General features: G+C 45.6%; 1 protein-coding gene across 2 annotated transcripts in view; it reads right to left on the bottom strand.

Annotated features, from left to right (window-relative positions):
• Nucleotides 1-6405: 6405 nt before the first annotated feature.
• The window catches only part of ANTXR1 (ANTXR cell adhesion molecule 1), a 113928-nt gene continuing 96720 nt past the window's right edge, over nucleotides 6406-23613 (bottom strand). Inside the window, exons 18-19 of one of the 2 annotated variants that reach the window (XR_012778711.1) lie at nucleotides 9851-10798; nucleotides 6406-9317 (exon numbers count right to left, since the gene is read on the bottom strand). Coding sequence is in view for 1 of the 2 variants with exons in the window: in XM_075523813.1 (XP_075379928.1) it covers nucleotides 10526-10798 (273 nt within the window). In the remaining variant the exon portion in view is untranslated. Of the gene's footprint in view, nucleotides 10799-23613 lie in introns of both variants that reach the window. The other variant, XM_075523813.1, reaches the window with a different exon arrangement.

Below are 23613 nucleotides of genomic sequence, written 5' to 3' on the forward strand. Positions count from 1 at the left end.
TGAGGGGTACTTAGCCCTAAGACCACAGGCTACAGGAACATACGTGTGATGATACTGTATTCTGCTGCACCGCAACGGGTAGGAGGGATCCACAAATACATCTCCCAACAGGGTGAGCCAGGGACAGGCCACAGCGCCGGCTGGGTGGAGCCCCTCTGTATTGCCCTGGTGCTTTTTGGCTGTCTAGAAGCACGGAGAAAACCCTCTCACTCTGGAGGTCAACCATTGCTGCAAGAACAGGAGAGAAACACGAGGCACAAAACTGCTCTGTTGCTGCTTACAACCTGCTCGCAGCAGCTCCTTTGTAAAAGATGGACGGCACAAAGCGAACGTGGCGTTTCTCTGGCATTCACCCGCGTGCTTCTCTCAGCTGTCTGGTATATATGACACATGAGGCCCTTCTGTTTTATGAGGAAGTTTGTTATTGAAGGCCAGGCTTGGAAGGCTCTAAGCATGGCTATGGAGTCACAGCTGGAACAGGCATGAGATCAATATATCTGGAGACAAAGGGAAGCTCTTGCCAAGAGAAAAATCAAAAGTTGTTTTGCAAGGGGAGCCAGATTCCCTTTCAAGGCATCCTACAGATCAAGGCCTAAATCCTGGAGCGCTTGTCTTGGCCCAAGTCCTACCATACCAACCTCCCAGATATACGTCAACGCTACCTGGAGGACAAACAGCACCTCTGCAAAGCTCCGAGTGCTGCTGTGGCCTCTCCTACCTGCACTGCAACAGGAAACAGCACGCAACGGTGCACAGTGAAATGAGACTCAGTTAGAGCTGTTGTACACCCATGCATCAAGATACATTTGTATCACCACCTCACACTGTGTCCCAGACTAAGAAGAAGTTTGGGGAGTTCTCACAGTTTGCAGAGGACCTTCAGATCATAGAATGGTCTTCCCATTTCCGAGATGCTTCTCAGGAATGTCTGAAAAGCTTTTGGCTTTGGGAACAAAACCCAAGCCCTCGCTCCCCTTTAACATTTGCCTTTCATTTGTTCCCACATGTCAGACAGAACAGCCCCGCACAGGGAACTCCTTTGTCTGCTTGGCCTTTGCATGGAAACAAGATGGGATGGGGTACTGATAGCATCCAGTCACGATTAGCAGCCAGAGCAGGGCTTTCTTAGTCACTCTCTCTGATGTCTTCCATTTATACTGGGCACTCTTTAAAACCTTGCCAATTTGGCCTCAGATAAGTAGATAGAGTTACCTCCATATTTGCAGCATTACCTAAACTTTCCCCTGCCTGCTATAGAGAATGTTTGGATATTTAAAGAACCAGCAATCTGTTAACAGGAACTAATCCTGGGTTTCCTTTTCAAGAAGCCCCAAAAACTATGCAGCCATGCCGGCCCTAACAGAACAGCAACGGAACCACGACTGAGCTATAAGGGGGTGGCACTAGTCAAGATCCTGGCCCCAGGTCCTACTGCAAGGCTGAAGGACACGGGCACCATGAGGGATGCCCAGGCTCTTGCACAGAGCCAGCCCCAGACCTGGGTCAGAGGCACAAACCTCTTCAGTGGACATGTGCAACACCTGGTTCGAGTCATTAACCATAAATGCCGAAGGAATGTGTGCGCCAGCTGGAAACAGCTTGTGAGGTAGCGAATGGCCAGGTTTTAACTATTAAAAAAAGAAAGCTTTCATTGTAACCTGTTATTCCAGTCACCTGAGCTCCAATTTTATTTCCGAAGCAACAAGTGCCACCAACAACTCTGCTTCAGGAGCTTCTTCCTTCTATCCTCCAAATCTGACCTCCAAACCCAGGGGATGCTCCTATCCATGCGGGGCTGTCCCTTGGGGTCACACAGATTTCTGCTGCCCGGGAAATGGGTGGCATCACCAGTCCTTGGATATAACTGGTTTCTCTTGCTGTGGACACACCTCCAGACAGGTTTGCACACAGAGAAGGAAAGTGCACAGGAACCTGATTTCCTAATGTCACTGACCTCAGCCAGGGAAGCCCTATTGCTCTGTAAAGCCAGAGGGACCGGGAACAAAATTACTGAGGACTTCTTCTGGTTTTGTTGCCTCTGACGACTGACAGTGCCACGTGTAGTCTGTTCACTTGGTGTCACGGTCAAGAATTAAAACCGCATTTCTAACTCGCTGCATTATTTGGGTCAATGCAAATTACTCAGTCTCCTAAAAAAGCAGCTTATAAGATCTCCTACAACTGAAAGCAGAAAACAATGCTTTGCTGTCACGTTTTGAGAACAGGCTATTGTCACAGGAGTCGAAGCACCTAGGATGCAAGTAATAGCTCTGCCAACAACTACCTCTTTCATCCTTGACAGGTTATTTACGTCCACATCCTTCTCTAACAAAAAAAGTGATCCTTATTTTATTTTGCAAGCCACTCTGAGCCAATTATTTTCACCAGATTATCTCAAGCAGGCTGGGGGAGCAGTCTGGACCAAGCCATCCACATCCCTACCCAGACAGGAACAGAGTCAGAGGCAGACAAGTGAGAATGACTTCAGAACTTGACCTTCTGAGCTGGACTGTTAAAAAAAACAAACAAAAAAACCTGTCTGATGCTACTACAGTTATTTCAATACATTTTTAGCAACTGCAAATCTCTCCAGTTTCCATAACAGCCTGTGAAATAGGCATCTGTAATCGCTATTACTTTAAGCCAACAGTGTATCCCACCCACACACAGAAAGACATTAGTCTTACCCCCCCAAAAAGTAACTACCATCAAATTCACATTGTATCACATCAAAACAGAAATTCCCGGGCTCTGCCCTGTGGGGTCCTTTCTGGCAGTAATGGAAATGCTGCCCATATATCCCATGCTGACTCCCTTGGCTCCCTGCTGCTGCACTACATTCGAGACAGCTAAAAATACCTTCGATCCATTCCTAGTATTTTTTCCACATCTGCCGTTGCTGTAGTTACCAGAGAGCCTGCTATGCCATTCTGAATAGGGAGGGTGAGGTACTTTGCTTAGCCATGAATGGTGAAGGAACCGTCCAGAAACACAATCTCTCTATTAAACGCACCCTGTGAAACGCTCCCAGCAGCTCCTCTGAGCACAGGCAGGATTTGCTATGGTTTCCCAGGAGCAGAGGCAAACCTGGAATCAGGCTCCATTAGTAGCAGGGGCTCTTCCCAAACCAGCAGCCACTGCCCCTTCACCGTCCCCAAGAAATACCCCTTTGCCGACACTTAGCTTGATCCCTGACCCTGCTCCCGATGACCCCCCGGCTCTGCCCCACGGCTCTGATCCCCACCCCATGCCAAAAGCACGGGTAAATGTTTGAACATTGGGGCCAAACCAGGATGCAAGCGGCTGAGTGGAAGAAAAGGAACACTGATTTCTGATTTTCATTTGAAAATGATAATACCACAGCCCATTGGGGCACTTGTGAGCCCTACCTTAAATAAAACCTGGGAAATAAAACCAGCATTGTCCTCAGCCAGTCTGAGGACAGTCTTACTACTTCCGTCCAGTCTGGAGCTTTTGAGATGTATAGAAATTTGAATTTTATCTGAACTCAGGCACTGCAGAGCCAAGATGAGTCAAAAAAAAATCTCACTTTCCCAGAGGGTTTTTCCCAGCTTTTCTTAAAAAAGAGTTCCAGGTTTGCCTACACAGGTCATAGCACTGGCAAGACAGGATGTTACATGGCAATGCTGACAGGCAGACAAACCTTTCTAAGGCCGAAGATGCTCACATTTAACATGTCACCCATCACCAAAAACAGATTTAAGGAATGCAGACGTACTCTATTTCTGCCTGGCTTTTACTTTCCCAGAGACTTTCCACTGAGTAAGAAATACTTAGAAAAAGGATCCTGACACCCCTATTCCCACTCGTCTGCTAGCGAGCCCTGGATGTACAAAAAGACCACAAGATCTCACGTGCAAGAAGAAATAAGCACTAAGCATCTTCTAGAAGCAGCTACAGACATACACACCCAGCAGCAGGCCTCAAGGATATGCCAGGAAGGATTTTAAATGGGAATGGAAAGTGGAATATAGAAATCCCCAGCTTTCTTGCAAGTAAAAGTTACCTCATCTGCTAAGTTCAGTTTTCCACTCTCTGTGGTATTTTTGCATGCTATAGTTTCTCCATCCTATTAATTCCTCTGGCTCTGGAAAAGGCCCCACGATTTAATGTCTGTGAAGAACTAGAAAAATTCCTGTTTAGGCTGCAGCGTGGCTAGCTCATGAGATCGGACGAGACCGCAGCTGAAGGCAGCACAGCGCAGGTTACAGCTCCAGGCCACATCCAGCATGAGCCGGGAAAGCCCCTTGGTGGAGGGGACAGTCCTTCACTATCAGGGACACGTTACTTTGGGCAACGTCTACACTGACCTAGTGGCATGAGAAAACACCTTCCCTCGTGCTCTGGACCTTTCAGAGATATTTTACCTTCCCCTGCTAGCAAGAAGGACCTTTGAAAGCATTTACATATTAAAAGATATTTAAATAATCTTAAGAAGATTGTTCTGGCAATGTGCTACAGACTTTCAGCCACTGTCCGCATCCAACATGATTTATTCTGTAGCTTATGTTATTTTTTACAAGTTATTTTGTAGCTGTTTCTTCAAAAAGTGCATTACACTTTCCAGCAACACTAATGACAAAAAGAAGATCCTACTATGCTTTGAGTCTCACCGGTGCTCCCATCAGCCCCCATACAAAAGCCTTATCTATGACTCAGAAGGGGCTCTCTCTGCCAGAATTAAATTTCTTTCCCTGCCAACCAAGGAACTCCTCAGCTGCCCGAAGCCCGATGAGCCTTTGGAGGAACACGCAAACACAACCACCGTTCCGGAAAGGGGCTGCTCTCTGCACCCCACTCGTGTACCTGTGTGCTAAGGCAGGTACTGCTGAATACCATCGACCCCGGCACAGCCTCTAGCCAGAGGTGCAAAGCCCAGGAGGAAGCAGCCTCTCTCCCTTGCAGCCTCAACACAAAAATAAAAGAAGTTGCTGGAAATGGCCCAGCCAGGACTCACCATTTTGGCTTCCTCCAGCTGTTGCAGGCACCATCCCGGTCTCCTTTACTTCCCCGCTCTGTAGACAAGCTGGCTCCCAAGGCACCCTGTCACCAACCACTTTGAGAGCACCTCATGCAGCCACAAAGCCACCCATTCCCTCCCTCGCAGCCCCAGCTCTGGAGCCCAAGCTTGCTCCCGGGGGGGCTTGTTGAGGGAGACTGGTGGCTACTTAGGACCAAGACCAAGATGGGGGGTGGCCACATGCTCGGGGCTGCTTAGCAGCCTTGTGGCCACATGTCCTTGCTTAGGAGCAACTTTGCTCCAAAACATGTTCTGTCTGGGGAAATGTGGTCCTGTTGCGTGTATGGCGATGAAGTCTGCCATGATGGTAGCACAATGTGGTGGTTCCCTGAGCAGGGAACAGGCTCAGGGAGCAGAGAGTTTCCTGAGGCAGTGGGTCTGGCAGCTACTGAAAGGGCAAACAAGCCTGTCTGGGTCTCGCTACAGTGTTTTTCTCAGTTTTTTTTCCTCAATGTAGTGATGAGACTTCATGCAAAGCCTCGCTGTGCACCCACTTCTGTGTAAATGCAGGCCCTGAAAGACCCAGAGCTACCATCAAGGCTTGGCGGGTTTGCATCCTCTCTTCTGAGTTTGGGCTATGCTGAGGTTTAACTTTCCTTGCATTTTTTTTTCACCTGTCCTCTCCTGAGAAGAGCAACTGATTTTCTTTGATAGTCTCCATTTAAAAAGCACCTTTTTTTCAGAGCGAGAGAGCAGGACCTGTTGAGTACTGTGGCTTCCCTCTTTGCATTTACTAGATACAAGTTTGGTTTAAATAAAACACAGTAAGAAAAATCCAGACTGAGCCTTGACTTGCAAGGTTTGATGTGCTGAGGAAACTGCTTGCTCACATTTTCAGAGGAAGCGAAAAAGCCTGGGCTTGCATGCTTTGCTGAAAGAGGGCAGGGTGTTGAGGCTGAACTTCTTCATGCTCTGTTAATCTTCTTTGTGGAATAAAATACTCCAACCGTATCAAAATCCAGATGAGTTAGTGATAGTTAAGCGGAGAGGAAGAAAGAAGGACTATCAGCAAATGTGAGAGGAAACATGCTTAGTTATTTCTAGTAGTCGTTATGCTTTGTTAAAGGATGCCTTTGTTAAAGGTTGCTGAGTTAGCTGCGCAAAATGAGAAGTTATCCTGTGTTTGGAAGGCGAGGCTCTGGGTATCAGCGGAGGAGCAGATGGTTTAGGCTGTGTCATGTCCAAAAGAAAATAGCTTTTGTGTCAGACAGAAGTGCTCTGGGCTGCCAGGAAGAAAATCACCAAGTCTGAGTTCTCCAGGATGACGGAAAGCCAGTTTTATGAGAAAACTTGTTGCCCACGATTCTCCTGCCTCCTGCTCCATTCACTTTGCCTAGTCAATGAATCTTATGGAGCCCAACACAAATTTGTGTAGTTCTTTAATAATAACATCAAGGTCAGCAAGAGTAATGACTGAATTTAACAAATGACACATGCAACAAACAGTGGGAGTAAAACATCATTGCACAGCACTGGCTGAACTGACAAAATGTAATTCAACATCAGAACAGAAGGCTTATTTCTTTTCCTTTGCTGCATCAGCACCACATATAAGGCAATGTTACCGACTGCTTACCCTCAAACCTTGCCAGAGCTCTCAGAAGCCAGACATTCCCCCCCTTCCACAAAATAAACAGTGACAGAAGATGCCTTCACACACCAAGGAGTAGAGAGAGAATTTGGACGACCACAAAGTTCATGTGGGTGAATGCTTCAAAATACAGCCAGCAACAATTTGTAACAGTTTAGCAATTACAAATAAAAAAAAAATAAAATCTGAATCTTTGTCAAATGCAGCTGGTTAGTCCTTTGAGGCTGCAAGACAGACCGACAGAAAGTTTTGCATGAACGAAAAACAACGGGAGTAATCAAAGTGACCTATTTAGAGCAAATGAAACAACTGTTCACCTGATGCCATCAGACATCTGTGTATTGCTGTTTAGACCAACCTATAAAGGAGCATGTGCAACCAGTAAACAGTGAGACCTGCTGAAGTCTTTTGAAGTTGCCACTCAACTCCTTTTGATCTATAATGAACATTTACTTAAAAATTGGCTAGTGTGGATTGATAGCCTGTGTAATGTGTTTCTAGGAAAGTTTTATAGACAGAGAATACATAGGATACCATATATCAGTATATGGCACACCAGCTAATTCAACCTCATTTACATAGCATTAATTGTCAGTGGAAGCTGATTTAAATTCAGTTCAGAACCAAATTTTCACTCTTGATTACCCTACGTTAAGTTCCTAAGTTAATCTTTAGGGACTGGCATAAAAGGAGTATGATTTTTAAAAGCATGTGCGGTACTTTTGGGAAGCCGTTTTAGCAGCCACATTTAGGGTGATCCTAAATACAAGACCAGGTACAAAGCCCGCCACCAAACGTGCTCTAATTTTTCTGAGAACGTTAGCAAGGGTCCACCAAAACCGATTCACTGGCAGCAGCATGGGTGCTGTGCTTCGGCGTCCGGTTACCCCACACCCATTTCGTTTGTGTCTACCCACTGCGCTCTGGCCATATCCCACCCTGGATCGATGGGCAAAACTCTTCGCCAATGGATCAAGGGAGCGTATAGCCTGGAGCTCTCGTGCTTCAATTAATGCTATGTAAAATAGGTGTTCGTCACTACAGGAAATATTTGTACATTTATAAAAAAGCAATACAACCATAAAGAAAAAAATACAACAAGCACAGCTTGATACGATAACATGCCATGAAATGTCATTGGCTTTATAATAATTTACTACAACTTGAAAAATGTTCTTTTATCCACAATGGATAGGAAATGCTTCCATCTAACATATGGTAAGCATGCAGTAACAATATGTACAACAAAAAATTTGGAGTTCGTTTTTTGTTCATAAACTGGATGATTACATAGAGGGTATTTTAAAATTATGATTTTTCTAGCCTGATCTAGGTTTTATTATGCTGCTTTAATACCGTAGGGTTTTTTTTCCCTTAGTTTGGGGAGAATGAAATTTTCTGTATACATCTGCAAGAAGTTAGCTTTAGTCGTGGAGTATATACTGCTTTTATTTTTTCCCCAGCAGTAGGTTTAGATTTATTGGTTAACTGACACTTAGAAAAAATAAAATTCTCTATGCCGTATTGTTGAAAATCAATTTCCTTTCCAAACTTTTCTGAAATACTGAGGATCTGCTAAGAGAAATATCTATTGATCCTGTATTACACTATTCCCAGTTTTTACACCTTTCATCATAAAACCAAATCAAACAGCTATTTAACTAGATCCCATCCATCACAAGAGGGAGTCCAACCAAACTTGTGTCAGGGTGTTAAAAGCTTCCCACTCCCACCTGACAATCACAAAGTCGTGTTGTTGAACTAACCATGGCCTGTAGCTGATACAATCTGACATAGCAAGTAGCAAAACTCGCGGTTTTGCTCCTAATTGGGGACTGCTCTGTGCTGCCTGCAGACAAAACAGTGTTGTGGGTGTGAATTAATCAGCCTTTTTGCAGAACAGCCAGCCTTGGCTGTAGATTGAGTCTTCAGATCCATCGTGACTGATGTATTTATCTCATCTAATAGATGACGTACTGACCTAGCGGTGGGTAAGGCTGGTGAATGACAGTTAGACCGACCCTGAGTCTCATGGTAAGGGTTCATTCACAAATGCCCTTACCAAAAGGGTCCCAGGTCAAGTGTCCGCTGAGTCTTTTTCATCTGTTCCTTTTCCTCCTGGAGCATTTTTTTTCTTTTTCCTTTTTTCTTTTTTTTGCTAGAAAAGCTAGAATTAATATTTCCAACAGCACTGAAGTAAGTACTTGGCAAAGCATTTCTTTATCTGGTAAAAAATGACATGGTTATGAGAACCCTTAAATATTCATAGAACTGCAGCTACAAAGACGGTTTACCTCTTATGACTTCGCAATTTCCAGAGAGAGTCATTTCATGAGAACTGATCCTGACAGTAAATTAGAGAGCCAGAGGTTTGACTGAAGTGCTGAGTGATCTCACCTATTTCTAGCACTGTGTTGCAAAGGCAGGTGCTCAGAAGGTTTGCTATAGGATAAAACATGTGCGTATGTAATACTATGGAATATGGTGGGGGTCCCATGAAGGCGAGGAGAAAGCATGGAGAAATGCAGCCAGTGCATTTCTTGGAAGACTGGTTCCCATCTTGCATGTCCGGTGTGTTGATTTTTGCCTTAGTCAACAACTGCTAATAGAAGTGATGTTGTTGAGAGTTGACAAGAGTGAGTAAGCACACTGGCTCTTCTTCACTACGAGTTTGGAAGGCATCTGCTACTTATTCAGGAAAGGAAAACAAAAAATAAAAATCCATGTGGAAACATTTCTAGGGCGAAAGAATGCAATTTGCAGAAAAAACAGAAACGCATCAGTGGTAACCATTTCAAACTGACAATAACAAGGAGCCCAAGCAGACTGGATTTAGAGAAATCGATACACCTAACCTCTTGTTTATATTCAGAAACTTTCCTTTTAAAATGGAAACCAGCATTAAATTACACTGCTGAACTGCAGAGCTGTTAACTTGATGGACATAATTAGTCTAAACTGAATGCAAAGACTCTTCTGTCAACCATACCTTTCCCAGATTCCTTTGCTCAATTTTTATGAACTCCTCTGTCCCACTGGGAGCACTGAAGGCTGACCTGTCGTCAATTATTCCTTGTCCTCAGGGGATGGGGTCAAAGCCTTGTGACATACTGACTCGTTTATTTTTCCATGTAATTCGTTTTCCTAGTGGCACTCCATTTTGATTCACCTGCACTTCCACATACCAACATACGCAAATCCAGACACCAGAGACCTACCCCTTCTCCTTTCTGGACCCTCCGAGATGACAATACCTTCCCTTCTCCAATTCATGGTCCATGGGAACAGCTGCCTGTCATCAATTCCTTTCAGATTTACAAGGGTTTCTGCACTTGCAGCCTGCTGTTGTCATTCTTCGCTTGGCAGCTGGCACGTGAGTGAGATGTGATCAGCTTTCTGTTGTACCTCGAGTCTTGTACCATGAAGTTTGTGCAGTTGTCTCCAGGTAGCTAGCTGGGATGTCTGCACTTGGAAGAGTCTTTTGCAGTCCTTCCCCGGGGAGAACTGCCTTTCCGGAGAGCTTACCCTAGTTAGTCGTTCCTTTTTTTCAATGTATCCTGGAATCACCATGGTAAGGTACAGGGAAGTGTCAGAGACAAAGAGGGGGGAGAGCCTTGCTGAAATGGAATTCAAGTTATTTGCCTTGTTCTTGCAGTCTCTTGGCTTTTCTTGCTTCGATAGTTTGGTGGCACTGATGCACAAGGGATTTTAAAAATAAAAGAAAACTAAAGGAGAAAGACGACTACAAAGTCGTTCGTTCTGTTGTCACCCATTTCAAAAATGGTCCGGCTTCCTCTAGCCCCCCCCACCCCCCCCGGAAGATGGATGTGATACAGTACTGCTGAAAAAGCCTCTCGAATGCTTCTGGAAGAGACGGGAGCAAGGCCGACCCCCTAGACTGTTGGGCGAGGTGGGGGCCGAGACGGAGGGGGGGCCCGGTTGGGTGGTGGGGCTTGGGGCGGTGGGGGGAGTGGTGGGAGTGTGGAGGATGGGGATGGGGTGTGGGGTGTGGATGAGCTGGGTGGAGGGGGGGTATAGATCGGAGCCGGGGGCGGGGGGTTGTAGATGGGCGCTGGAGGTGGAGATGACGGAGGGTATGCGTTGTTGAGCGGATATTTGGGTGGGGCCTCTGTGTTCTTCACTCTGGTGAAATTGATGCAACGGCCCTAAAACAAAAGAGAACAAAGTGGAAAAGCACAGTTACTGATCGAGGCAATGGCATCACAGCTGAGACACCTTCCTGGCCGGGTGCAAATCTGACGTCAGTTTAAGTATTCCTGGGCACACCGCTTTGTTCCCTCTCTTTCTCAGAGTCGGATGTTATAAGAGCAAGTCCTGTACTGAGCAACCAAGAGGTTAAACCCTAACGACAGCTTTTGCAGTGAAGGAGGATGAAATCCTCTCATACTGTTTTCTGACTCCAGGACCTTTAAACAGAGCATCGAGTACTTCGAGTCATACTGAAGCTGCAAGAGCTGGCAAGAGCCGTTCCTATTCTTCAGAGCTGGCGTCTGAGTCAGTGCACGACTCATGGTCCCTGCCTCCACAGATGCCTCTTCCCAGACCTCAGTCTTAAATTTGAATGAAATCTGGACTTTGCACCTTTGGAGCCTCTCTCTCCTTCAAATACCTGGCTTTTGTGTCCTCTTTCTAATCATTTACCAACCAGGCAAAAGGGAAGATTTGTTTAACTAAGACAGTTTCTTGCTCAGAATTTTTCCTGAAATACAGCCATTCTTCATTAGGATTTCTTGATATTCTAGTGCTCTTGAGAAGCCAATAAACTGCTTTTCTCACTCTTTGGTGCTAAGCTACAGTTTGTTGTACATTTTTAAACAAAACCTTTGCCCTCCGAGCTGTTCTTTTTTTTTTTCCTCCTAAGTTCCACCTGCGAAAGATCCCACTGTAAATACTCAAAAGTCATAATCAGCACTATTGTATTATGGATTCATTCTTTTAGATATGAAATCATCCAAAAAGGCACTAGAGGATTTCTGAGTCCATATTTTGTTTTTGGATTTGTGAGCGTGAGCTTATTTTCTGTTTTCCTCTTTCCTCTCCCAAAGTAAATGTTTTTCCTAGTGAAAAAATGCCAAACGGAGCATGGAGCCCATGCAGGCTGGAGCAGATCTGTTGGAGTAACAACATCAGCCATTTTGAATCCTCTGCACGGCTCTGTACCTTCTCCCTGCTGTACCCAGCCTACGGACAAACGGTCTGCAGAAGAGGGACCCAAAGTGAAGTAAGGGAGATGCTGGTAAAAAGGCAGAAGGGTGCTGGAGAAGGATTTGACAGGGATGAGAGGAGCTGGTGTGGAAGGGACTGACACATAAAGAGATACAGACAGCTCCTCTCCAAGAGCTCTGCCAATTCTATCATCATGCTCTGTGGATATGGAGAAACATCTGTCTGAGCCTTAGCTGTTCAGCAGAGGAAGGTGGATTCCTTGCTGAAGCGATGAAGCATGCAGAGCAGCCCACAGCTGAATGCAGGCTGTCTTGTGCAAGCAAAGGTCATTTAAGGAAAACAAAGATTTCACAGCGCCTTGAACTGCATCAAGTTCAAGATGAGAGCATCACCCCAGGGCTGCTCCGAGCGCGGTGGCAGCTGACCCCTCTCTGCATGGCTCGGCCCTGGCCTTCTGTCAGCAGGAAGAACCTCTGGCTTCAACTCAGGCTCTCCTCGAGGAATCAGGCTCCGGGGCAAAGCAGAGACCCACGTAACGGTCATGAATACGCCCATGGTAATGCCCCTCCCCGAGGATCAATGCTCTCTCAGTTAAGGCTTGTCCTTACAGCACGACAACATAGAGGGGAAAAGGGAGGAGAGGGTTGACCACTGCTACGTACTCTGCGCTACCGTTAGCATCTGTGCAGCGGGAATATGTTCTCCATCTCCTGCACAGGACAAAATGCCAATACAAAATGAAGTGCCAGAGTGGGCCCCTGACCAGAAACACTGTGCTCCCTCTGTAGCATCCCAGCATCTCTGGTGCTGACCAAAAAGGGGGCACCATCTGATAGGCAGAGGAAAGCCTGAAATAAGCACATCACTGTCTCATCTCAGAGGATCCCTGGTTCTGTTTGCTCTTTGTGGGCTGGTGTCTCTGCTTTAACGTTGTTTTAATGCACTTTGCTGTGATTTTAAGTAAATATTGTGGGGCAGCCCTGCTGAGTGAGTGAAAGTCTGAACCCAAGATTAACCAATTCTGCTCAGAAAAAACCCCTCATGAGAATGTTTTCCTTGTTCTAGTTCCATGTCTCCTGCAATGCAACTTTAGTAGTTCCAGACTATTACTTGCACTAGTTTTGTTTTCTTTATTTATGTTGAGAATAAAATAAACCCGAACAAAAAGCAGGAGTCCAGGAATCCCAGCCAGAGAACAAAAAGTTGCAATTGTTTTTCTGTGGAGAGATACTCTGTCTGGATGCTCCAGGGGTGAGGTTATGGTCCTGCTGATCCAAATGGAACTGAGCACCACCCTAAGAATATTCAAGAGGATGCAGTGAGGCTCAGAAATCTTTGGGTTTGGGCTGGGGCAGGGCTTGAGGACTAAAAGGCATCTACTCACGGCAATGCCTAAGGCACGGTCCAAAAGGGTAAGAGAGTACATCCTGTGCATCCCGTGTGCTGGCAAAGATTTGACTTCTTATTGATGAAAACCGGCTTGGATAGATCAGCAGTGCCATTATCATAAAAAAGGTGCCAGCAATTCATACCAGTGTGTAGCTGCACTATTTTTACACTAGGTTTTGTAGTCAGCTATGACCTAGTGACCCTGTGTTCATGAACTACTGCATATATCCATGACTAATGATGGCTCTTTTTCTCCAGTAATACGGTTGCTTTGAAATTAGAGAGCTCTTTTTTCAAATGTGATTAAGTCTCCACTGGCCTTGGTAACTATGCTTTAACACGGGCTTGTTGGACATGCTGTCTGGTTTGAACAAGTAGTTGGACGGGAGTCTGAGCATGAGCTGCTCAGATGCAGACCAGAGAACAGGCAGCACGGGAGTGCAGACGCGAGAGCCAGACTTGACCCAGAGCTAGCACAGCATGTAGCTGTATTCATCAGATACCTCTTCCCACTCCCTTGTGCATTACGCTGGTCTAACTTCAGAGTTCAAACCTTCTTCCCCTTAAAACAGGATAGAGTGCGCCTTTTTCTCGGCTCAAGCATGCCTTTCCCTATCTCCTCCTATTTCCTTTGCTGCCTGGGTCAGCTGGTCTGCAGCGAATTGACAGCGACCTGTTTAGCAACACTTTCTACTACTGTGCAATGGGTAATTCTGCAGGGCATCCAACATGTGTGAAGGGCAGATACACAGTTCAGGCTTTCTCCTCCTTTCACGTGAACTGACAGACCAAGGGAGTTCCTGTGTTCCATTGCTTGACGTTTCTCTCGCCCCTGCAGATCGGGGGGGGAATGCCAGATAGGAGTTTTCAGTCCGGAAGGACTGAGATGGACTTTGGCAGCTACACTGCCTCAGAGGAGATGGAGAAGCCAACATCTCCTAGGGGAGGAGAATTGTCAGACTGAATGACAAGGAGATATCCAGGAAACAAATTACTGTGCCATTGCACATGGGCGGCAGAAAATGTTTTACTAGTGCCCTGGGTAAAAATGCAAAGCAGACCCAGGAGGAAGAGAGCTACTTTAACCAAAAAGCTGGATATTAAACAGGGCTCTCATCTTGTATCTAGCAATATGATAACAGACACAAAAGTGCAGAGGTTGTGCTAGCCAGAGTGTGACCACAAACAAGTAATCCTAGAGCTCCAGAAGACGCAACTTTCTCTGAAATGCATGGCAAGAGATGTGTTTTCCCACCTGCACTTACCAGAAGGGGGCCCTGATTCACAGCTGGGATTTGTACCATGCAATTGCAATAGAAAAATAAAACACCAGCATCATCGACCTACTCCATGGTTCAGTGCTGTTTTATCTGGAAAACTGTCTGGATGACGATCAAGTTGGCTGGCTAGTCACCCATCCATTCAAGCTTTTACAGGGCTCTCCATTGCCAGCACAGTTCAGTTCATCCCACAGATAACAGAAGTTGACGTGAGCAGTAACAGACCCTCTAAATAAATGGGCCAAATGCCTTGTTCAGCCTTGGGATCTGGATGCAAAACCAGTGAGTGTCTGAGGTACTACAGGTAAGAGGAGTGCAGGATACGTCTACAATCAGTGGAAACATAAGGACCTTCACACGGCTGTGATTTTAGGAGGGTCTCAATGGCCACCAGTTAGCAGCCCCTCTTGGCTATCCGCCAAGGTTTATCACCTCATTTACGTGTCCAAATTTAGAGGGGGTGGATGTGGAAGATAGTGGCAGAACATCCAGGAGGCAGGAAATGAACCCTTTTCCACTAAATGCTAGTTTGCATCCTTAAACAGGAGTCACCTTTCATCCCAGGAGAAAAATTTCCTTAACCAGATTATACCACAGCTTTGAGAATAAGAGGAGCCAATTCTATTAGCCTTTCTAGCAGGGAGACAGTAGTTGGAGATGCAGAATATATGAACGTAGGGAACAGGCTGTATATTAAAAGGCTGCTGTGTTGAACGCCTTGGCTAGGTTTTATTTCCCTTTCTGCAGCCACAACGCTTCAGGGGGGAGAGTCACAGCTGTGCCTCAGAAGAGACAATTGAAGCAATATGGAGACATTATTAGATCTGAAATTTAGTGGAATCAGCAAAATCAGTGAGGGCAATTCAGTCTCGCATTTTGTGTTGTTTTTCTAGAGAGTACTGCTCGCAGGCGTATGCGTAATGAACTCTGCTAGGAGCGGCCTTGCTCTTTCACCTTCAACAGCTAATTATCTTAGGGATGAAGGCAGGCAGCACTGCCTCTAGGACAACAAAGCACTCGGCCGTGGGAGGCTCATCTCCTCTTACCATGGGCCTCGCCCTGCAAGCTCTTTGCATGCGGAGTGCCGTAGGGTTGCACACTTGATCCAAGCTTTTCCTTTTGTTCTTCACATCTGGTTGACTGAGGAGCACTGCCAGGGTTGAAAGAGAAGGGTGGGATGTGGGGTGAGGGGGACATTAGGCTACTGAGGTCGTAGCACAGGGTGGTGCTTGCTGAGCATTCAAGAGAGCGAGCTGGAGCACTTGTGTCTTGGACACGGATCTGGCAATCAGAGGTGCAAGCCTCAGCCAAGCTGTGGCATTTCCTAGGAACTCCACAGCCTTCTCCAAGCCACTTCCCAGCTCCTCCTGCCTCTCTTTCTGCTTTTATGTGAGTCTGGAGACTAACTGGGAGAGGGACTGTCACTTAGAGCACAGTGCACAATGACCTGCACAGAGACATCGACTGGGATTTGGCACGCTGAATCCAGCTGCGGGGAGGATGGATCTTTCTCTTGGGACACTGCAGTATTTCTTTTTTCTCTAACCAGCTAGCTCTCCGGCCCCCATCACAGCGGGACTCAAACTAGGAGTAAGCTTTTTTCTTTGTTTCATTTCAGCCCTGCTCTCTGTGGTTCCAGCTGTTCAGGGTGAGGCTCACACATGGCACAGCGGAAAGGTAATTTAGGAAAGAGAAGTTGATCCCAGAGCAGCGGCATGCCCTCCACGGTACTGAAAAGGTATCTGTTTAACAGAGGAAGATGGAGCACATTTTTCTGAAGTGAAGATGAAAAATGTTTCTGTTTCTCTTGGTTTGCTATCAAGCTGGAATTAATACCTGGAAAAATATCAACATTTTAAGATCATAAAACACTGGGACTGGCTTCTGAGCTCCTGGGTTTAAAAAGAGGCACTGGAAAAGATATGATCCTTAATGTTGTTTTGTATGGGTCATTAGTAATTCAAACTTTCCATAAACAATACCCTGGTTTACCCTTTTGTTATGAGAAGGAGGAGAGAGAAATAAAAAGAAATACAGAAATAAAGAGAACAGAAAGAGAAAGAAAGAGGGAAAGGAAAAGAAAGAGAGAGAGAAAAAAGAAATGTAAAAATTAACCTGTGATTTGATACCTGATTCTGAATCAAGCATGCACAAAAACTTGTAGGAGATACTGGCCAAATGAATAACAGGCAAATGTTAAATATATTAAATAAATGTGAGTTACCACTAGTGCCTGCAAAGAGATGATTTACTAAACTGTAGCTACTTTAAAAGCAAAGCACATACATGGATGAGAGAAACGAACGCTAAATTCTCCAAGCCAAACCCTCCCTACCAAAGATTCCGGGTGCTCGATTTGAACTCAGTCCAGGCATGAAACTTCCACAAACATCTCTGAGGGTGATGAGTGGGGAGAGAAGGAGGAATACAGAGTGGAGAGTCACAGTGGATCTGATAGCAGCTCTGAGCCCCACGGGGAGAGGAAGGCGGTAAACTGGCAGTTTGCCTGTCCGCAGCCTGCAAGAGGCAAATGGCACAGACAGCTCATGCTGCCTCTCCTGTGGCTACAGAGAAAAATTGCCTAGAGCCAACGTGGTGTGGATCCCGCTTGTGAAAGTAGTCTTTGCATAGGGTACTTTACAAAACTTCTCTCCAAAAATGCATCCCTTTGTGCCTGGACAAAGGTGATACTGGGAAAAGGCCAGGGCGAGAATAATCAATATCTGCTTCCCACCAACATTTTATCATCTGGAAACAGCATTGGTCAGGGAGCTCTAAGGTTCCCAGGAGGTTTTGCTGCTCTGAACCCCCGTCAAGGTAACCCCCAAAATACCAGGTAGCTTCTGCTGCATGGTAGGATGCTGCGAGCTTGAAATATCCCTGCTTGCACGACCTGAGCTGGCAGCGTGCTGCCTTTTAAATCACACAAGGGTGTCTGGAGACATTTTTAGGAAACTGTTAACTAGCTTCTGGGCTTTGTTAGCCAGCCTCTTTCAGTGAGATCAGTCTGTGTTGAGTATGCTTGGTAATGCCAGGAAACACTGCCTCCTGCAGCAAGCACGCTAATTATATGGCTACCTCTGTATCTGTTAGTCACCAAACAACTATTAAAACTGTCTCATTTCGTGATAAAACATCACCGCAACAAAACCATTCCCATCTGTGTCTCATGACTGAATACAGAGCCTAGAACTCAGCATTGCTCATAAAACCTACCATTCCCAAGGCATTCCTGCCACCTTGGCCACTCAATAAAGAAAGAATTGGAGGCTTGACCTATTGTCTCCCAAAATTAAGAGGAAGACTTCCATTGACAAGATCATCGCTCCAACAGGGTTCTAATAACCGCGTCTCTTCTTGCAGAGGCAGCACTGAAAACTATGGACTGTTATGGTTTACCTTAAAAGACCTTGTGAAAAGTACTGCAGAGTGATAAAGTTCGGAGCAAGATCCGGAGTTTTCTGTCGGGTCTCAGTACTACACACCATGCTAGATTTGACTTTCTAACTCGCAGGAACAGAGTGGCACAAAATGGTGTTTCCTTCTGAAGCCAGTAAGGAGGTGGGATTTACCCCAAATGAGAATGACAAACACATTATCAAAACTAGTGACAAGTGATCTTACACATGGCCACTGAACTCCAATTATATCAGGGGCAGTTTCCTACACTGCAGACAAGCATCCTGTCTAAATTCAGAATGGAAAAAGAAGCAGAAAAACTACCTAACTTTCTTTGATGCCTTGATACAGTTTGGTCTATTCAGATGTTAAAGCAATGGTTTGTATTTGTATTTATATGATCCTGTTCTGTTCAAGCAACCCAAAAGCAGCATACATTGAAGAACAGAGGAAACTACTTTAAACTCTATGAAGTACTGCAATTTTCACAGATCTTTCACAGAATTTGAAATAAGTAAGAGCTTATTTGGAGTATCAGCTCAGTCATGTTGGCTTATGACTGAAGCTCACGTATACCTATGCATATAGCACTGTGTATCTGAGGGCCCCACAGTACCAAGAGTGGTTCTGCCAACTCAACCTCCAGTTGAAATCTTACTCATAAGCTTACTCATAACTTCTCGTCTGTGCCTGGCTCTTCCGACCTACCACAACCCAGATAATACCCATTGCTCTGCCAGCCTCTGGTTCTTGCTATCTGTAACTACATTATGCAGGACTGAACCAGCTGGGGAACCTACTGAAAAGAAAACATTCAGAGCAAACTCCTACGAAAAGTGAAACAAGGTAATATGGGCTTCTACCTTGCCAAATTCGAGCGTGGGAATGAGCTTAATAGCCTCAATCTTTGGCTCATGCCAGAGTTTAGGAGCGTGGCTCTTTCAGTGATGAGTGGGCATTTGTGTGTCAGCGAACAGGCCTGATTACTTTTGCAGGAGCTAGTTTTGGCTTATTTACACTGTGGGGTGGGTGTCATTTCCAGGAAGATCTGGTCATTCTTCCCATTGTCTTTCTGGAAAGAGGTAGCTAGTCTTGGAGAAACGCTGAGTGACACAACAAAGACAGTGTCTCTCACAGGATTGTAATCTTTCATCTGGAGGTTGAATAACAAAGCCTACTGTGTATGAGGAAAAGAGAGAAAAATTCAAATGAAAAATGGAGCACATTCTTTTGGCAGTGATAACTGGACAACTAATCAGGGACAGTGGTAAACATCTCTCTGGAGAGGAAGAAAGAGCCTGCAGGATCTTGCAGCCTGCAGAAATCAGTGATCTGGGAAGATTTCTCCAGGTGCAATTTGTCTTCGGGCAAAGAAGACAAGACATGGTTCAGGACAGGGTCTTCCACGATGTGAACGTGAGAAGAACACAACTCAATGGCTGTTTTCATGTTACATGACTCAGGAAAATTACCCTGTGCAGGGCAGTGCTAATGGCTCGAGGAAACAGGAATTACTGTCCGCTGAATATTGCCCTACCAGTATTTAGTGAGAAATAATTCCCGTCCCTGCAATCCCTGTTTGTTAGATTTGCCTTGGCTTCTGAGGCAGATCGCTGACCATCAATGTTAAAGGCATAACCTTGTAATTCTGCCTAGGGGAAATTTTGCCCTGGATCAAGATATGGCTGGGATGCTCGCCTTTATGAGCCGGCTACTCCCTGCTTCAGAAACAGAGGTCCGGCAGTTCAAGACCCAGCTCTGTGCTTTGTTTGTACAGTAACGAGCAGTCTGCTTTGCAGTAGTCCTGCAAGCTGATGAGCAGATCACTGGGCTTTTGGCTTTGGAGCTGTTAGTTCCAGGAAAAAGAGCTAATGTTTAGGTTAACTTTTCCATGGCTATTAATGGAAAACCACACAGCAATAGTATGTGCGGAAAGGTTACAATTTTGTTCTCAAGTTCTGCAGCCTATCAACAGAAACCTGCGAGCTTAGACTTAACGATGGGTTAAACAATAGCTCCTTATTTGCGCCTGTGTGTTTCTGAGTCTGCAGAAAGAAGAATCAAGCAAGTAGCAGCATAGCAACGTATAGGCACACCTGTGGGGTGACTTGGGAGTCCACACGGCTGGTTTTATTCTCGGGTCTGAAAAGGGAACGTGGTCTAGTGTTTAAAGCAGGGGAATTTTAAATCATAACTCCTGGTTTCTGTTCTTTGTTTCAGGAGGAGGTTTCTATTCATGACACTGTGAAACAGCATGGTGTGAAATCAGACAATTACCTTAAATCTGAATTTCCTCATCTGTAAAATAGACTCCTAATTCAAAACAAGAGAGGACTCAGGGGACTTCCCAGGATGACAGATTTTGCTCATGTGCTTTGTGATATTCATAGTTAATTAGTAACACCTAGCCTTCCCCATATTACCATTCATCTTGGCTACTCTATAATGAAACAGATTTCATGACTTTCAGTGAACTCACTGGAGGTTTGTGTGGCACAATTTGCTCCTCAGTATCCAATTGTGAACAAGTGACCACAGCTTTGGGGATGTTTTCATCACATTTGTGCACTCCAAGCAAAGGCCCAGACTAACTGCTACATTCCTTCTGTATTTTTTTATATAGCTCTAATAATGCAGCCTTAAGTTAAAAACAGTATTCCTGTGTGCCAGCAATACTTAATGGGCTTTACAGCTCCTCAGGAACCTGCTAACGGCTGAGTTTATTGCAAGTGCATAACGGCTGACGACCAACCATTGATGCTAACACTGAAATAAATTGCCTTTGTGCTCCCCGTGGTCTGTAAGTCGCTGGTGGTACAGGGTGGGACATAGGCCGTGATTTACCAAGTATAGGTGCCTACTGCTCGTAGGGACATACAGGAAGGGGTTCTTCATTACTGGTAGAGTCCTGCACTCCTCTTTGAAAGAGACCGGGCTTTGTGTATCCATCTGCCTTGGGCAAGGGGTGGCACACACAGCACAGTACCTGCAGGTTTCAGTGGGACACCGATGACAGCAGAGGTAAGAGAGAGAGCTGAAGCCCTGGAAGCAGAACAGCGTTACATAAAGCAGCACGAGGCCAGCTGGAGTTACACTAGCCACCCGCACAGGGTGGTTGCTGCCCTGCCATGCACCACCGTGCCTCTTAATGGCTCTTCCAAAATACCACTTACATGTTTGGAATTTGTATGTGTATTAACAAAAATGGATCAGGAAGCAGGGCCCTGCAGTTATTAGGACTTACACGTGTAATGCCAGGGACAGCTGACCAGAGAGGTGCGGCTCTAACACTACCAATGTTATGCTTCAACTTCTCTGTTGTGTGACACTGATATGGCGTGAGCCACTCTGCTGCCTGTCCCACTCCTAGATCCACCGTGCCTTTGCCTTCACAACTTCTATCCTAAATCTTCAATCTGACGCTGTTTGCTCTTTTTGCACTTTGTGCAGGATATTTGCCCAGGGTCCTGTGGGTACCATATGCTTTCATATCCAGGATGGGGGCCTGACCAGGGAAAGCCAAGGATTGAATTAAGCTGTTGTTTAAGTCATCCCTTTCTGTGCCTTGGACTACAGGTAAAGCATCTGCTTTGGTGCTTTTGTTTCTGGGTGGCTTTGCAGGCCTAGCAAGTCCCTGAGGGCCCTCTGATCGCTGATGTAAGACCTAGGGTTCCCCTCACAAGTTTTCAGTGCAGATGGACCCAGACACAGTCCAAATTTTTCAGCTGGGGCTGCTGCTTATTTTTAGGAATTTATTGCAGTCCCACAGGAAACAATGACCTTGCTTTCCCATAAGGATAAGGAGAGTAAGTCCAGCCCACTGCTGGAAGCTGCACGAGGGAAACACAACACAAATGCAACATCAACATTCACTCAGCAAGAAACGTGCATGGGAGAGATGGGTTTTCTAGACATCTGTCACAAGGTGATTCTCCCTGCATCAAAATCCTATTCTTTCTGTTATAGGAGTTTCGCTTCCTATATTTTTACTGATTTCTAAGAAGCCAAACATCTACTGAACAAATTTGCAATGTTTTCTGTGAGGATTTACATACCCAGACACTTTTCTGCATCTGGTCTCCTGGGTTCTGCAATTCTACCCCCCTAGCATAGCATTATTATCATTGCACTGCTCCAGTAAGGGTTTTACTCTAACAGTTATTTCCTTCACCTCACAGCTGCAGAACTACTCACTCCACGCAGAGGAAAGTTTGAACTATGCTGTTCCATTGGCTTGTTTTGCCTTCTGCTCTTTAAAACAAACTAGGAACCCCTTTTGTTTCTCAGCTCATTATACTGAAGGCTGCCCTTTCCATGAGCCCCACACAGGAATATCCTGCGAGCAGAGAGCCTGCCCAGTCCCTCACTGCTCTGGAAATCTCAAGTCAACAATTAAGTAGGGTAATTTCTTGCCTCAATTCAAATCACAATACACAGTAAAGCTCAGCACTTGTGAGGGTTTCAGTGCTGTACTAAAATCCAGACAAACCCTGTTTCGTACAGTTTCTCAGAGGACCTTGGGGCTAGGGAGGATGGGAGGGGAAGAGGAACCGGAGTGGAAACACAAGCACCTGCCTTTGTATCAAGAGGGGAGGTAGTATGGAGTTAGATGGAGACACCCACATCACCATCTAGGCGCTTGAACCTAGACATCTGTCCTCTGGCAAACAAAAATATATTCAAGTTTTGCACAGTTAGACACACCTGATGGTCTAATTCCCTGTCCCACTAGTCCAGAAGAGTACTGCTCTGACCCAGCAAGAGTTTCACACTCTTCCCCTCCTCCGGCCCGATCTCCACAGGCAGTGCCTGCTCTGGGCTCTCACACACGTGCACGCATGCATGCACACATATATACAGTTTTGGCTGGAAATATGCACTGCTCCTTCTTTGGAAGCTGCATGGGAGATGTGCTGAGGGAGAATGAACCAGCAAAAGTTGTTCCTTGTGGTTAAAGGAAGATTTGAACTACATTAACAGATTATTCCAGCTGGTGTTGTAGATCCACTGTTTAGCATTCAGAGAAATTAGTACTTCCACATTGTCTCAGTGTTTCTCACTGTATCTGTTCATACTTGCTCTTGCCCCTTGCCTCAAACAAGGCTGAGATTCTGGTTTTATTTTACACCTCTACAGCACCTGGCACAATGGGTTTGATTTAAGCTGGTGCCTGGAACATATGAATACACCATTATAATGAACAAGGAGCAAGGCCCCAGGCTATGTGGCAGCACTGTCCCTCTCTTAGTTTAGATTTAATTTCTTTCCATTTCAGCACTGTGTGGGCAGTGAGAGACGACTCGTTATTTCCCAGAAAGGTCTTTGCAAGCACACAGGCTTCTCCACAAGACAGGGAAAGTCACGGAAAGGAGACTTTGTTTTCTGAGAGTTTGAATTTGCCAGAAATAAAAAGACACTCACATTCTTCAAATGGCACAGCAGCCAATGCTAATCTCCTCTGTGAAACACCCAGCTACGTACAGCAGATTAAAGGTTTTTCAGGTTTGTCAAAGCATAAGAACGGACAGAGATGGAGGAAATTTTACTGTAACATGATAATGATTCAGGCTGCTTTTTTCTTCCTCCACATTTTTTAGACACAAAGATGATTGCCCACTCAGCTAGGAGTGCTCAGGAGGGCTGTCCCATGAACTGAGAATCAAGGTCTGCTGAAACAGGTCAGCTCCTGACACAAGTGCCAAAGATGGTGTGTGGACAGACTTGGC

The sequence above is a fragment of the Mycteria americana genome, chromosome 23, assembly GCF_035582795.1.
Source record: "Mycteria americana isolate JAX WOST 10 ecotype Jacksonville Zoo and Gardens chromosome 23, USCA_MyAme_1.0, whole genome shotgun sequence".
NCBI lineage: Eukaryota > Metazoa > Chordata > Aves > Ciconiiformes > Ciconiidae > Mycteria > Mycteria americana.